The following is a 16,164-nucleotide window of genomic DNA, read 5'->3' on the forward strand; positions in this document are numbered from 1 at the left end:
AAATCAAAAGAGAGTTTGTTTTTTTTTTTTAAAACACCGTGCTAGCACTGATGTCTGGATTTGTAAAACTCAGAGTTAACTGCGCTACAAAGGAAAAAACCAGCACAAAGCAGAGGCCAAGCATTCCCAGCAGTGAAATAAAGGGGTGAGGGGAGAGAAGGGGGGGCTACATTACTCATGGAAAGCGTTGCACAGAGGGGTCCAGCTCAAACCTATCAGAAAAGTCTACGCCAACTACGCAGCCTACGGAAGGAAAAAAAATAAAAATTAAAAAGCCCTTCGGCAAATGTTAATAAATAAAACAGTCCATCCCACGAGGAAGGAAGGTGGCCTGTGTCTCCATTCTTTCACTGTTTGTTTTTTTTTTTAGAAGTCTAAACTCTGGAGGCTTTTGATGAGAAAAGAATGGGGTTGTGGGTTTGGTTTTTTTTTTGCAGTTCTCGGACTCCGGTCGGGGCGGGACCGAAGGCAAAGGGTGAATCTGTGTCCTGGGGTACTGGGGGGGCTGCACTGGGTGGGGGGGAGACACCCTGGGGAAACTACAGCAAGAACAGGTTGGGAAAGCAGGGGCAACAACCCACGGAAAGGACAGGAATGGAAGGGCTGCCCCCCCCCCAGGTACAAAAAGTGGGGTTTTCACGGCGTCGAAGTACATTCATATGAGAGGTATTTTTGAGTTCTCCCCCCCCCAAAAAAAAAGACTAGAAACACTTGGAGCCCTTTTGAGTATAAAGCTAACTCATCTCCAACTTGAAAAAACACCCAGGTTAGTGGATCACTCTCTACTGTTCTTGGCCAATTGGGAGGTAGAGGTCAGTCTGATTCAGGGGTCTGGTAAAAAGGGGGCTCTGCAGGAATTGTCACTTCTCTGCTGCTTCTAGAAAGGTTTAGACAGAAATAAAACGCTCCCAGTGTTCCCATACGACTGGTTAAGACATGGGTACAACTTAGAAATTGGATGGCTTCTCTTTAATGTGCTGTTCTTCTCAGTCCTGACTCATCAGCCAGCATGGATGGCACGGCCGTGGCCACTACCTGAAAAAAAAGCTGCTCCGGGTTCGCTTTGCCAACAACACCTGGCTCTGGCACCTCCCTGCTCTCCTCACCGAAGAAGCCACGCCAAAGCCTGACCCATTATCTCTAATTAAACCCAGCTCCTCAGAGGCCACCTTCCACCAACTGCCTGCTTTGTCCAGGAGTCCCACCTGGAGCCGTGGAGTCTTTCCTTCCGCACCAAAATAATCCCCGGATTCCGCTCCTTCTCCCCCCGATCTGCGGCGGGCAAAGCAGGGGCTGTTTTTTGTTTTGCATCTTCCCTCCAGGGGCCGAAGGGCACAGGAACCCCAATCCCCTTATCAAGCACGAAGTTCATCTGACAGAAAGGCTTGTTTTTTTCACAGAGTAGAGTCCAGACAGTAGCCAATTAAAGCAGACAGAAAACACTTTGAAACCCTCCTCCTGCCCGAGCGCGCAGGCTCCTCTCACTCTAACTGCTATCCAATGTAGGAAGAAGAGGCTGATTGCTGCAACTTTAAATCACACTGAAAAAAGTTCTCAAGGTTTGGTGCTCTAATTTAAGTTTTGTTTGAAACAATATTTTTTTTTGTTTTGTTTTTGTTTTTGTTTTTTTTTATATATATATAAGCTTCTCAGAACAAGGATCTCCCAGGTCCACCACTAAGAATTCAGAGACAAACTTCTTTTCTTTAAAAAAAAAACCAAAAAACAAAAAACAAAACAAAACAACAAAAAAAAAACAACTCAGTGCTCCTTTTTTTGAAAGGATCTCTTTTAAAACCACCTCGTCACGAAAGACCCGTTCAGAATGTGGGCGACACGATGACAACTAAGATTTCAGAGCCAGTGTTGGACAACAAAACCTGCATCTCAGAGTTGAGCATCAGCTGGATCCCGCTGGATTTCTGCTTGGCTTTGCTGTCACCGAGTCAGGGACTCTCCCTCCCTCCCTCTCTCTCTCTCTCTTTTTCTCTCAGATACTCTGCTTCTAAAATGTAAACAGTTACTGCTAAAATATAGTACCCCTTAGAAACGAGACCAACTCTGAGATGAGGGTTTTCCTCTCCCCCTTCTGCTCTGAAAAGTAGTAGCAACGCCCTGCTCGCAAAGAGAAGGATGGAATGAAGTGAAACCTGCTTTTTTTTGTTTTGTTTTTTTTTTTTTTTTTTAAGGCCCTTCTCTCGAGCGTGGGGGTGACTGGGGGAGCAGGGACTCGGCTGACCACTCATTTTGGGGTGAGTTCCTTCCCAGCGAGGCGCCAGCAGGTCCGTCAGGGCTCTCTCTCCTCCGCGGTCTCCTGGTCTCAGTGAGCTATAGCAGTGGGCTCTCTCGCGCGCTCCTTTCTTTCTTTCTCTCTCTCTCTCTTTCTCTCTCTCTCTCTCTCTCCGTTGGTTGGTTTCTTTCTCCTGTTGCTCTCACACAGTGGTGCTTCAGTTTTAGCAGTGGAAAACAGGTATCCATTTTATTTTATTTTTTTTATTACCCAGAATAAAATGCTGATGAACTAAGCTCCACGCAAGCTTAGCTCTTCTTCCTCAACCTGGAAGCGAGGAGACAAAAAAAGGGGGGCTGTGTTAGGGACAGCACTGCTCACACAAACCTTTGAGGAGCTTGGAGGAGGGGGAGGAAGCAGAGGAGGGCCCCCCTGAGGTTCTTACACTCTAATACTGTGACAGTCCCGTCACTCCACCATGTTGATATGCACGTTCACCCTGGTAAGTTGAGTCCTGTGACAGCGCCACGTCAATCTGGGATTTAAACTCATCACCAAGGTAACTGTCCTGGAAGGGAAAGGCTGTGTAAAGCTCCTCGTCACCCCCAGGTGCTCCCTCACGAAGCTTTTAGAACACCTGGGGGACCAGGTTAAAGTCTGAGGGTCTGCTTGGGTTTTTAAAATCCGGTTTGGTGTGGAATTTGCATCAAAAAGGGGGTTTTGGTGGCTCAAAGTTAAGGCTCCGAGTCGGGGACTCTCCCTCCTTCTCTCTCTTTCTCTCAGATACTCTGCTTCCAAAATGTAAACAGTTACTGCTAAAATATAGCACCCCTTAGAAATGAGACCAACTCTGAGATGAGGGTTTTCCTCTCCCTGCCTGCTCTGAGAAGTAGTTAATGTCCTGCTCGCAAGGAGAAGGATGGAACAAAGTGAAACCTGCTTTTTTTTTAAGGCTGAGGGCTGGACATGCAGCACTTCACCTTTCTGCCCCAGTGTGCTCTGAGGGTCACACAGTGCAGGAGCACGAAATGGTTTCAGTTTCATTTCCCCCAGTGCCAGAACAAGGATGTGCCTGCCCGCAGGCACCAACATAAATCCCAGGAAAAGGTCAGACTAGACCAGACTACTCCCCCAACGCTGCTTACCTGTGATAATTCTGGTTGGGAGAGCCCAGGCTGACTCATCTGTGAAGGCTGACTCATGGAGATATAGCCCTGAGTCAGGGGGCCCTGGGAGAAAGGCTGGGACACCACATCTTGGCTGGCTTGGCTGTTGGGAAGGTTGGACTGACTCGTCCCGGGAATCCCAAAACGGTTTTTCTGGCGCCCGCCACGACCGGTCTTTCCTTTGGGAGCCCCACGTCCTGCAAGGAGGGGTGGATCCCAACCAGCAGTGAGGAGCTGGGCTCATGCAAACAGGTTCCTTGATCCCTCCCAGCCCCAGAAAGGGGGGTTCTGCCCCCTCCCAGCCCCGGTACCTGCGGCGGGTCCGTTGGCCTGGCCGAAGTACCCCGGGGGTGGCATCGGGGGCATCACCAGGTTGAAGGGGATGGGAATGTTCATGGCAGTGACGTGGCTGGGGCCAGCACTGATCATCCCAATCTGGTCGTGGGTCTGGAAGTACATGTTGGATGGGCGCCCTGCAGAGGAGGAAGGAGGAGGAGGAAAAGCGATCCTGAATATTTAAAAAAATCAATTTATAGCCCTGCTTTTTATTATCAGGCTCGTGAGCAGGATGAACCAGAAATGGTAAGGACAGGCCAGGAAGCACCAGTATTTCTGGTTCACTGTTTATTCCACGCTTGAAAATTCCATAAGCTCATCTAACACATGTTCATTCCCACAGTTACTCTGCCACAGAACCATCTGAGATTCCTGAAATGCTTCACACGCTCCCTTTTTCCCCTCATTTTTCAGACATCCAGTTAGACTGGTAGGGGTTCTATATATACAGAGAGCAAAAACCAGGCAGATTGTGAACATTTTTCAGTCCTAAAACTCCATATTTTTCTGTAGTGGCTCTTGTAACATTTAAAAGCTTAAAGTGTGTAAAATACCACACACCTCAAGGACCAGTTAGGGGGAAAAAACAAACAGACAAACAAAAAAAATCAATCTATAAAGGTGCTAATTTTGATAATTTCCTTTACCTTGACTGCTCCTGTCATAGACAGATCCTGGAATAATGGCCTCACGTGCATCATACATGGCAGTGGTCATGAAACGGGCACCCTGCAAGGATTAGGGGAGTTAGACAAAGCCTCTGCCTTGAAAACTCTGCCCTGCAACCTCAGTGAAACAAAAACCCAGTAAAACCCCACAGATCACGTCCAGTTTGCAAGTGTTGAGGAAATGAATTAGTCCCAAGACATGGAAAACCTCTGGTTATTATTTCAGCTGCAGCTTGACCACGAGGAGTTAAGATTTTACAGGCAGCCTCTCTCCAAGTGTGAAACATTTGATGGGTTTTCAGCTTATTTGAAGGCTCTGGTGATAGTTTTTCCCCTTGTCCTACTCACACCACTGCCCTGTGAGGGCTGACAAGCTCCCCCCCCCAACAACTCCTTATTTTATGTTAAAGAATCAAGTATAAAACTTGCAGGTTGAGGGTTTGAAGCAACGCTGTGATGTTCCACCTGCCTCATGAGCTTGCCATTTCTACACAGAGCAGTTCCTTTGTGCTTCATTCACCTCAGAACTCACCCCTCAGGAAACTCTGTAGCTTAAAAACCCCCAAAATTCCAACCTAGGGACAGCTGAAGCAGCCACTTCCCGGGGTCCCACCACACCAACCAGGCCACGGAGAGTTCCAGGGGTGTGAGGCTGTGCTGGGGACTGTTCATTCCACCCATTTGCAACTGATAATTAATCAATAGACCCCCAAGTGCCCCCTGTGGCAGCCCCCAGGGGCAGCAGGGCTCACTCACGGGGTTGATGGTGTTGACGAGCTTGCGGGGTTTGCTGAACTGCATGAGGCTCTCCCGGAGGTTGTTCAGTGGTCCCTCCACCAGCACCTTCTGCTCCTTGTAGTAATTCAGGAGGTGATTCCAGAGTGGCTGCTTAGACAGGGCTTTGGGGTTCCCCACAATAATTACTCCATACCTGTGTGCAGCAGCAGAGGAGCTCGAGTTAAGTTTGTTAAAAATCAGTCGATGTTGTAAATCAAATTAAACGCTGCTGGTGGAGCAGCCTCCAAATCCATCTCTCAGTTGAAGCAGCCAAGAGAGCAGGAGGTGCAACTGGTTTGTTTACAGCAGATGTTTTCCACAGCATGACAAAACACCTGGAAGGAGGTTGCTGCAGCCACTTTCTCAACAGTCACAGACTTCCTCCTTCAGGCTTGCCCAACCCGTCGGTGTGTGCCAACAACCACCACCTCCTGCTGGGTTCCAAAGCTCCCAGAAAACAAGGGAGACAACCAACATCCTGTTGGATTCCACATCACCTCTCTTGGAATCAGATCCCTTAGAAGCAAAAATGGTCCAAAAATGTTTTTTTGGAAGGGATAAAGAAGCAGGGAAGGGATCTGTCCTGAGAACAGAGGGGAAGGACACAGTCTGAAAACTACTGATGCCAAATGGGAACACTGCCTGGGCTGAGAGGAATAAAGATGGCACAAAGATGGGTTGGGTTGGAAAGAGCCTTAAGGCCCATCCAATCCCACCCCCTGCCATGGGCAGGGACACCTTCCACTATCCCAGGTTGCTCCAACCTGGCCTTGGACACTTCCAGGGATGGGGTAGCCACAGCTTTTCTGGGTAACCTGTGCCCAGAATTCTTCCCAGGGAAGAATTCCTTCCCAATATTCCACCTAACCAGTCAGTGAAGCCATTCCACCTTGTCCTGTCCCTGCAGGCCCCTGTCCAAAGCCTCTCTCCATCTTTCCTGCAGGTTCCCTCCCCGTGCCCAATCCCGCTTTACCTCGCCCTGGTAAGGGCCACGTTGAGCCTCCTGGGGTCATTGAGGAACCCAATTCCCTGGTGTTCGTTGGCCCTCACACAGGAAAGGATAATAAAGTCCTTCTCCCTGCCCTGGAAGGCATCCACACTCGCAATTTCCACCTCCTGAAAGGGAGGAACACACGTAAATCACGGAAGCCAAACAGTTCTGCCACCAACAGGCACTGCCAGACGTGCTGGCCACGCACCAACCCTGCCATCACTGGACAAAAATGTTACTTTTGGAATGAGGAGTGATTTGGTAATCCCACTGGTCATGAAATAGTTTCCCTGGAGGAGAACAGAGAGCCTCAGTTTAGGAGGAATTGCTGTCGTGTTCACTGCTTTATGGTCCTCCCATTTCCCCCAAACTGTGGGAATCAGCCCTTGGCTGGGATGCTGCCAGGGAGAATTCTGAGTATTCCTAAACCCCACAGGAAGAGAGGTCCAAATTAGCACTGCTGCTCCCAGCTCCCAGAAACCTGAATCACAGGGACAGATCATTCCTGGCACAGGGAAAAGTATCTCCACCAAGTTTCCCTTCAGTGAAAACACTGAGCGAGTTCCCAATATTGCAAAACAAGACTGGATTAAACATATAATTGCCTTGTTTGCAGCAACTAATTCTGATGTTTGGTAGAGGAGTCCCACTGATGGGAGGACATGTTCCCAAGCAAATAAATAGTATGACCATCAGAATTTACAGAGCTTGTTTTCCTGTGTGTCTCTTTATCCAAAACACAAACTTTTCCACAGCTGGAGCCCCAGTGGCCTCTCCCTTCTGGGCCTCAGGACCCTTCCTTTCAACACAGATCTCAGCAGGGCTTCCTCCTTCTACCTGTTCAGCTGCTCCCCTGGCCCCTGCAGCCACCTCCCAAACTCCTCTCCCTGCTCTGTTTTAACCACAGTCAACTAAAAAGTGCAAAAATCCAACACGGACTGAAAACGAAAATATTTGTGAGGCTTTTCTGGCTTCTCTGTGCTCTCATCTGTACCTGGTAGAGCTTGGTGTGCAGGGAGCCACTGAACTGCATGTACTGCACCAGGTAGGAGCGCTGCCCTTCGTAAGGAGTGATGATGCCAATCTGGTCTGGTTTGGCACCAGCCTTCAGCAGCTTCGTGGTGATTTTCTCCACGTTGGCAGCTTCCGTCCTAGAGGGGAGAGAGGTTGGATTATCCGAGGAGGATTAGACACATTAGGTCTCATTTTTTGCAGCTTAATGGGTCTAAAGACCTTGAACATGGATGCTGTGAGGCCACTCCAATAAAAAGATCAATTCTGCACTGCTCAGACTAACTCAGCTCAGGAACATTCCCCACTGTCACCTCTCGACTCAGGCCACGCACAGATCTCACCCCAGAGGGACACAGGCCAAACCCAACATCTCAGAATGACACAAATTTCTCCTTAGGTGCACCTCCACCTTCTCAGAATTACACAACTGGACTTCCTGGAACAGCAAATGGAACTTTTGGTAGAGTCAGATATCCATGTGTGCTTTTATAACCAAGACCATCAAAAACAACCCCAACCTGCCGTGCAAACGGATCCTTCAGGTGCTTTATCTCAAAGATTCAAATGCAGAACTGGTTTTAATGTCAATCAGCCAATTATTGTGCTGTTTGTTTGTGCACAATCTGCTCTGCTGTCTCCAGTCTTGCACATGCTGCTCAGGAAAGCAGACTGGGATTAAAAATATCTCAGCAGTTATTTTTCAGAGCTTGGTCTTGGTTTCCCTTCCAGGCACACGAACAAAACATGTACAGCCAAGAGGAACAAAGTGGTTTAAGCTCCTTCTTTGACAAAGAAGTTGGACTGTGCAGAAAAAAGGGGTAGGAAAAAGAAAATTTAAATTCCCATCCCTTCTGCACCACCACTAAAAATCCAAGATTTAGGGTTCTGCTTCAGGAGCAGCTGGAATTCTGGCTTCAAAATGCAACTGGATCAGCATTTCCTGCTGTAACTGCAGTCAGTTTATTCATCCCACAGATCAGGCACTTTATCATCCCTTATACAACCTTACACAACCATTGAAGGAAGACAAACTCCTCCACAGAGCAATTCAAACCCACTTAAGCTCTGAACTGCTCCCACTTGGTGCCTTTTTCTCCTGGTTTGCTGTACAGGGAGCCCAGGGCAAACCAACCCCAACCTGCAGCTCAGGCTGCACCATCCTCCATGGCAGCTTTTGTTCAAGAGGCCCACGAGCCACTTCAACTGGTCATTAATTACCCCTGAGGTTTTATTAGCTCAGAACTGCTGCACAGCATGGGAATGAACAGCCCTGAGTCCTGGTGTCCCAGCACACGAGTGTGGATGTCAGAGGGGGGTTTTATTTTACCTGCCTGAGTTTTATTTACCTGTTTAAGTAAGAGGTGCCTGAGCTGGCAATCTCCTCCTGTCCTTGGGTGACGTAGAAGAACATTGGTTTGTCAGGCTGTGGCCACTGGAAGTCAAAGCCTTTCTTCACACGGTCAGCTGAGGAGCAGGGGAACAGCAGGCGGAACAAAGTTAACAGGAACACTCGGATACTTCCATAAATAAATACTCCAAACTAAGGGCAGTGGCAACTCTTTCCATTCCAAAGGAATAACCCAGGTGTAAGAAGCCTGTCTTTGACCTCCCCAGTGCCTCTGGGGGAGCAGAGTGGCTGCTCACCTGCAGTGACCCCGTTCTGGAGCGAGCCCTCGTAGAAGATGTTGGAAGGGAAGGCGCTGAGGGCGGGATGCATCCGGTACTGCACCTGGAGCCGGATGGGCCGGATCCCCAGCACCACCAGCCTCTCAAACAGGGACTGGGACAGCCCAGCCTTGGCAGCTTTCTTGCACATCACCACGGGCCCCAGCTGGCAGTGGTCACCCACCAGAATGAGCTGTGGGGAAGAAGAGCGTGTAGAGAAAGTTTATTTTCTGACACTTGTTTAAAACAATGGCAATATCCTACTGAAATATATAGAATCACAGGGTGGTTTGGATTGGAAGGACCTTAAAAGATCATCCAGTTCCACCCCCTGCCATGGGCAGGGATACCTTCCACTCTCCCAGGTTGCTCCAACGTGGCCTTGGACACTTCCAGGGATGGGGCAGCCACGGCTTCTCTGGGCAACCTGTGCCAGGGCCTCATCACCCTCACAGGGAATAATTTCCCCTGAATATCCAATCTAAACCCACCCTCTGTCAGCTTAAACCACTGCCTGATGTATTAGGAATTTACCAGTCTGGCTTGTGATAAGCTTCAGGTCTCACCTAAGGCTTAGGAACCTTTAGTGTCAACTCGCTTTGCAGCTGATCATTTGGAAATAAAAGCTTATTCAGCCTCCAGATTGTTCCAAGAGCAGAAAATGTTCCAGGCAAAGATTACGCCATGGAAACCGAGAGCTGACAGGACTAACACAACCCGGAGTCGTTCAGGTTTGCACCATGGAGGTGCCTTTCAGCAAAAGGGAAGAATTCTGCATCCCTGCGTGCCTACACGGGGAATGTCACTGCTGGATTTAGAAACTCCTCCTGTGCTGGAATGCAAGGGGCTCACCTGCTTTGCTCCCAGCACAACGGGCACCATGCACTCGGGCTCGGTGGCCTGGGTGCTCTCATCGATGAGGATGGAGCGGAACTGCATCTTGGCCAGCCTGGGATCGCCGGCGCCCACGCAGGTGCAGCAGATCACATCCGCGTTCTGGGGCACAAACACAGCACCAGTCACCCAACTCCCGCCCTGGACAGCGTTCAAAACCACCCCAGGAATGCCCCCCAGGTGCTCTGAGCTCCAGCAGCAAGCTGCAGCTCAGGTCAGGGGGGAGCAGAGCAGGGGGATCCTCACCATGAGCAGCTCCCGCTCCGCGGTTCGTTTGAGCGCCCGGTAACGCTTCTCGTCGGCAGATGAGAGCTCTCCAGTCTCATCTTTGAGCTGCTGCAGTTTCTGAAGCTCTGGCATGCTGCAAAAAAAATAATTAAATAAATCAGGAATTTTGCTTTAGGGCCTGACTGTTTGTAGGATCACAGGGAAAGTAATTTTTAACTAATCGTGACACGGACAGAAGAGCAAAGTCAAGCTCCGACAACATCCACCAGTCGTGTCCCTCACAGCACCAGAACCAGGGGGGTTCTGCTCGTTCCTCACCTGTCCATGTTCCTGATCTGGTTGTGCAGTGCCAGGAAGGACACGGGGGAGTCGATGGCCTCCCTGCTCTTCGCACACAGACGCACCACCTTCAGCCCGGTCTGGTGGATCTTCTCGGTGAGCTGGTCCACGGCGATGTTACTGGGGGCACACACCAGCACAGGCCTGGGGAAACACCAGCCACCAAGGCTCAGCAAGCTGCAGATTTTCCTCCACTAGACTCGTAGTGAAACAACATGCAATGACACCCCTGAAAATAATATGCTGGGGAAGGGTATTTGCTGAACCCGGCCCAAGCCTTCCCAGAAAATGGCAGTAAATGAGTTTGGGTTTTAAAATCAAGGTGATTCCTTCCACTAAGAAAGTCACCTCATGCATCAAGACTTGGAGAGAGCAGTTCTCACCCGTTGCCCTGTCTGGCCAGATGATACACGATGGTGGCTGATGTCACTGTCTTCCCAGTGCCAGGGGGACCCTGAATAAGGCTCAGAGGACGCTGCAGGACAGTTTTCACAGCATAAACCTATAAAAACGGGGTTTATTGCTAATTTAGCATTCAATGCATAGGATGTTGAAGCTGTTTAACCTCCATTCCTAAATCCTTCACGTAGCAAAGGGGAGAGGGGGTTACCTGAGAGTGGTTGAGATCAGGAAGTCCTTGTGCTGTGAAGCGCTTTGGCAACTGGCATTTAATAATCACATCTTCCACCTCGTGGCCCAGCAGCTTGTGATAGATGTACCCAGACACTGAGGTCTCATCCACAGCAAAGGTTTTGAGAGCACTCTGCATCCTGGAACGAGGGAAGGGATGAAAAATAAGTCAGGGAGATCAGCGTGACCTCAAGTCAACCATCCCGTGCCAAGGTTCAGCAGACAGTGGGCACAAATTGAAATTACACTTCTTGGAAAAGAGAGCAGTGGAAAAAGACTTACTAAGAGAGTTAAGGGACAAAAATTACACTCTCAGAACACAGAGCTTGTTTTTCTCCATGTCAACATTACAAAGGAATCAGAAAAATGTGTAGAGGGACACCAGCCTTTGGCAGAAGCTGGGACAGTGATTTTAGGTGCAAGATTTGAAGAAAAATTGCACTCATAATAAAGAATAGGATATATCACTACTACTACTACTAGGATATACTAATAAAAGGAAATTCTAATATCCTAATAACAGGATAATAAGCCAACTTACAAAATGCAGTACAGATGTGGCTGAAGCCCATTGACCCCAAATGCCTTGAAATTTTAACCAGTTAAAGCAACTCCAAGCTCAGGAATGCCAACTAAAACCAGGCACCACTTCCCTACAGAGGAAGGTGAACTACAAAACTGTTTTTTCTTCTCACATTTCAAGTATTACCAAACAGGAGGTGAATTCCCCCCTTTGATGTATTTGCAGCAAACCTTAAGAGTGCCTTCAAAATGGGAAAAATTGACCATTTTAAGACATTCAGGTAATTCCATTTCTAGGCAAAAATCTAGTTGCTCTATGAAACAGGTGTTCCAACACTCCACACACTGAGATTTCTGATTGCTGGTGTCAAAGTAACACAACTTTTTTTGGATCAGAAACACCCATTGGAGGCAAAGAGAAAAAAAAAATACCCACAGAACCTGCACCGACCACGTGCCAGGTTCTGAAGTGTTTGCCCAATACCTGTCAAAGGAAGTGGATTTCCATACAAAATCCACTTGGAAGTTGTGAGTGACTTCCACAGGGGCTCCCACGCTGCTCCTCAGCTCGATGGCAATCTCATCACCATAATCTGTAGAACCTCGTTAAGTAGTAATCTATAGCAACAATTTGAATTTTATTTTCCCCAATTCCGGTCATTTTTCTTTTTTTTTTTTTGACAGCAAGATCCCCCCAGGACAAACTGAAATTATCTCAGAATTACTTCTGGATTTATTTAATGGCTTCTTGGAGAGGCTGCAGCTCCAGGTTGAGCTTTATTTAAGTAAAGGATACTATCAGGAACTTTGATAACGTGACCAATTCCTTTCCAGAGCGGGGCCAGGTCTCCTTTGTACCTCAGGCAGATCTCATCTCCTTGCATGAGCCTCATGTCTGCAAAGGAAGGGGAAAAAAATGCTCTCAGCAACCATCTCCCACCATAAAAACCCTTCAAGAACCACCTGCTGTCCCAGGTCAGATCCTCACAGTTCTTCAAACATTGATTTTTTTTTTTCACCAGGTATAAAAAAACCCCCCACAAAACAATCCAGTTGTGATTACCTGAGTCAGTCTTTGGCAAAGTGAAATAAGCAATTCTCTTCTTGTTCAAGCCCAGGTCCCATCTGACTGTGATGTTATCTTGGGTCTAAGGGTAAAAGAAAAAAAAAAAAAGGCATTTATTATGTTCTTAAAGAGCTGTTTATTGTGTTCTTAAAGAGCTGTTTATTGTGTTCTTAAAGAGCTGTTTATTGTGTTCTTAAAGAGCTGTTTGCCAACTGTGCTTCAAAACACCAAAACCTGGTGTTCCAGTGTCACAGAAATCTGTATTTCTTGCTCTGGACTGAGCTGCCACCATCTGCAGGAGGTTAATTCTGTTCTACAAAAGCNCTCAGGTTTCACTGGCAGGTCCCACTGAGGTCCTGCAGGTCACCAGGGGAACAACACACAGGGGGGGCTCAAGTTGCAGCCCCGGGGACAGAACATTGTTCTTGGAAAGAAAAACTTCCAGCACAAAAAACATGGAAGCTCCCAAGTGTTTCAAGCTCTTAAAAAAAGAAAAACCTCAGCTGGAGGATTTTTCTTTCCTCTCCCACTGATATCCTGCAGGTCACCAGGGGAACAACACACAGGGGGGGCTCAAGTTGCAGCCCCAGGGACAGAACATTGTTCTTGGAAAGAAAAACTTCCAGCACAAAAAACATGGAAGCTCCCAAGTGTTTCAAGCTCTTAAAAAAAGAAAAACCTCAGCTGGAGGATTTTTCTTTCCTCTCCCACTGATATTACAGTGCTGTTACAGCCCAGTAATTAAGATATTTATTCCACTTAAAGCTTCCTTTTGTGCTCCAACAGTGACCCTGAGTTTGATACCAGAGCCCCCTCAAATAGGCAAATTTCAAGCAAATTACCTGAGATTCCTTGAGTTTCTTGTCATAATCTGCCTCAAGCTTGACTAGAGGACCAAATATATTTTGGTATTGATAAGCATCTTCGTATCTAAGCAGGACATGCTGTGGTTCTTCATCCACACCAGGCTTTTCCAAGTCCTCCAGGGTTGCAGATGGATTTTCCTGGAATTTAAAGCACAGGTGTTTCGTTTCAAAGCCTGAAGGATAAAGAAGTGACACCAGGACTTGTGCCTTGGTACCACAGGGAGTTGCATCAAGGTGTAAAAGCTACACCAAGGCATTCCATTAAATCCAGCCAGGTCTGTCCTGCTCTAAGGGATGTACAGAGAAACCCCTCAAAAAACAATAATTAACAACCCAGCTGCTCAACACCTAAAGCAGAAACACGTGGGAAGACCTGATATGGGGAAAGCTGCTTTTTCAGATGGCTGAAGGACCTAAAGGTGAAGCTTTCTCACTCTGAACAACTGAACCCTCTGACAATTCCCATTGTCCAGGGGTGTGATTTCAGTATTTCCCTGCCTTACCCAGTGGTCAAAAGCTTTTCCCTCCTTCCCAGCCCCCCAGAATTGGCACTTTGGGATAAGCTGAGCAGTGTTTGAGGGGCAGCAGGTACCTTCCAGAGCTCCTCCAGCTTGTTGATCTGCTGGGCCGTGATCTGGCGGGCCCGGAGCTGCTCCTGCTCCGACGGGATCTTCACCAGCCAGGAGAGGAAGCAGCGATCCTGGATGAGGGGCTGCCACTGGGAACTGTCCCAGTTGATGTCCTTCAGGCTGCTCTGGCTGGCACAGGGCTGCCTGCACGACCAAAACAAGGGAAAAAAATTAATGATTACACACATGGAAGGAGTAAAACTGGGTTTAGTGTGTGGCTCCTGAAACAACTCAAATATCTCGGTTAAAATGGGGGAAAAAAAAGGCAAAACAACCCCAGTCTGCTGTGAAAATTAAGTTTTTTAGCTCTTGTGTTTGTTGTTTCAACACTGGGAAGGGTCAGTGTTGTAAGAAGTGTTGGTTGGGTGTTTCTAGGGCTGAAAATGTCTGCATCTAAAATGTCAAATATGACACCCTTGGGAGTGGTTACAGCCCATTATAGCAGAAAATGGGATTACTTCCCATCTGCTGTTTAAACAAGTAGGACTCATTCCACAGAAACACACTGTCCACTGTCAAATACAAGCTAAGTGACAGCACTGAATTAAAATACAGTTATAAAACCTGACTGGACCTGTCAGAGAACAATTCCTGATTTACTGCTGTCTCCAATGATTCCATGAGCTGAGAGGAAAAACACCCTGTGGAAGAGTCACTACTCCAGAGTAACTTCCTGGACTGGTCTGTTCCTCCTCCAAAGCTGAAAAATCTCAGGTAAAAAAGGGGTAAAAAACCCCACCTTTCTCCCACCAAGGAATCCTTCCTTTGGGAGAAATATTTCTCTATAAAACTCCAGTATTTGCCCAGCACGACAGAACTTTCCTTTCCTGCATTCCCTGCTTGCAACCCCGAAGTCCGTATGATCATCCCAAGGAAAAAGGGGTGGCAAAACAAGAGCATAAAAGGTACTTTGGTGCAAAATGAAGGCCAAGAGCTGCCCTTTAGAGAGCACAAAGGTGGCAGCAGAGGCCTCCTCTCACCTGCACAGCAGAACCACCACGGAGTCTGCCTTGGCTGGGATGAAGCCCAGCAGGAACACGTTCCGGCAGCCGCAGTTGTAGCACTCCAGGACGGTCTCCCCCAGAGGTCCATCCTTGTGCAGAGTCACCTCTTTGCACTTGGCTCTCACCAGATGGTTCACAATGTGGCTGAAAGCAGAGAGGAGATCCATTTGTAGCCAATTCGTGGGAATATCACGTTTAGTCCCGACTGAATTGATTAGAGGCACAAATAAAATCTATTTACTGTGGCAGATGTTGCTCTTTTCACCCACCACCACTGGTTCCTCAGTGTGTGGATGTTTTGAGGTGTGAAAGAATAGGAAATGTGTCAAAAATCCCTCACTTTTAAGTCACCAGGCTTTGATTATCCCCTGAGTAAGTGGCAGCCACCACGACACTTCCAAACAAACCCTCTAGACCCGGAATTGTGCCAAGATTTGCCTCCTTTCCCCCCTTACCTGCCCGAGGTGTTCCCACGCCCGTTACAGAACCACTTCTTGCTGGTGTTGCAGTAAACCACACAGGCAGGGTCGTGGATCCCACAGTAACTGCAATTCAGGAGGAAAGAACCAGGAAGTGACTGGGTGATTGCTCCCAGGAAAATTCCAGTATGAGATCTAAGCCATTCAGCAGTGCCCAAAAACAAGGGGAAGTGAAGACTGGGGAACACGAGGGGTGGGAAAAGCACAGAACACGAGCCAAGCTTCTGTTCTGAGGCACAAATATTTTAATACTTCCCACCACTGCCATCCCTGGGGTGGCTGATCCTTGTCTTTATTCCCCCAGAGAGTTCAGAGCTGACCCTTCCACCACTGCCATCCCTGGGGTGGCTGATCCTTGTGTTTATTCCCTCAGGGAGTTCAGAGTTGACCTTCCCATCACTGCCATCCCTAAATTGGCTGATCCATGTGTTTATTCCTCAAAGGAGTTCAGAGCTGACCTTCCCACCACTGCCATCCCTAAATTGGTTGATCCATGTGTTTATTCCTCAAAGGAGTTCAGAGCTGACCCTCCCACCACTGCCATCCTTGGGGTGGCTGATCCTTGTCTTCATTCCCCCAGGGAGTTCAGAGCTGACCCTCCCACCACTGCCATCCCTGGGGTGGCTGATCCTTGTGTTTATTCCCTCAGGGAGTTCAGAG

The 16,164-nt window shown here is 48.2% G+C and overlaps 1 protein-coding gene across 1 annotated transcript; it reads right to left on the reverse strand.

The window, feature by feature from the left end:
- Positions 1-351: 351 nt before the first annotated feature.
- On the reverse strand, positions 352-15,979 carry UPF1 (UPF1 RNA helicase and ATPase). Its single transcript, XM_029963851.1, has 23 exons — positions 15,963-15,979; positions 15,481-15,681; positions 15,002-15,169; positions 13,985-14,165; positions 13,369-13,530; positions 12,524-12,608; positions 12,257-12,355; positions 11,945-12,053; positions 10,919-11,078; positions 10,692-10,810; positions 10,288-10,452; positions 9,988-10,102; positions 9,700-9,843; positions 8,827-9,040; positions 8,529-8,646; positions 7,163-7,319; positions 6,151-6,293; positions 5,157-5,331; positions 4,380-4,461; positions 3,708-3,869; positions 3,376-3,593; positions 2,676-2,798; positions 352-2,557 (listed from the first exon to the last, which is right to left on the reverse strand). The coding sequence occupies exons 1-22, from the start codon at positions 15,977-15,979 to the stop codon at positions 2,679-2,681; spliced, it is 3,114 nt and encodes a 1,037-aa protein (XP_029819711.1). The 3' UTR covers positions 352-2,557; positions 2,676-2,678.
- Between the last annotated feature and the right edge of the window lie 185 nt (positions 15,980-16,164).

The sequence above is a fragment of the Manacus vitellinus genome, unplaced genomic scaffold, assembly GCF_001715985.3.
Source record: "Manacus vitellinus isolate BGI_N305 unplaced genomic scaffold, ASM171598v3 scaffold_64_pilon, whole genome shotgun sequence".
NCBI lineage: Eukaryota > Metazoa > Chordata > Aves > Passeriformes > Pipridae > Manacus > Manacus vitellinus.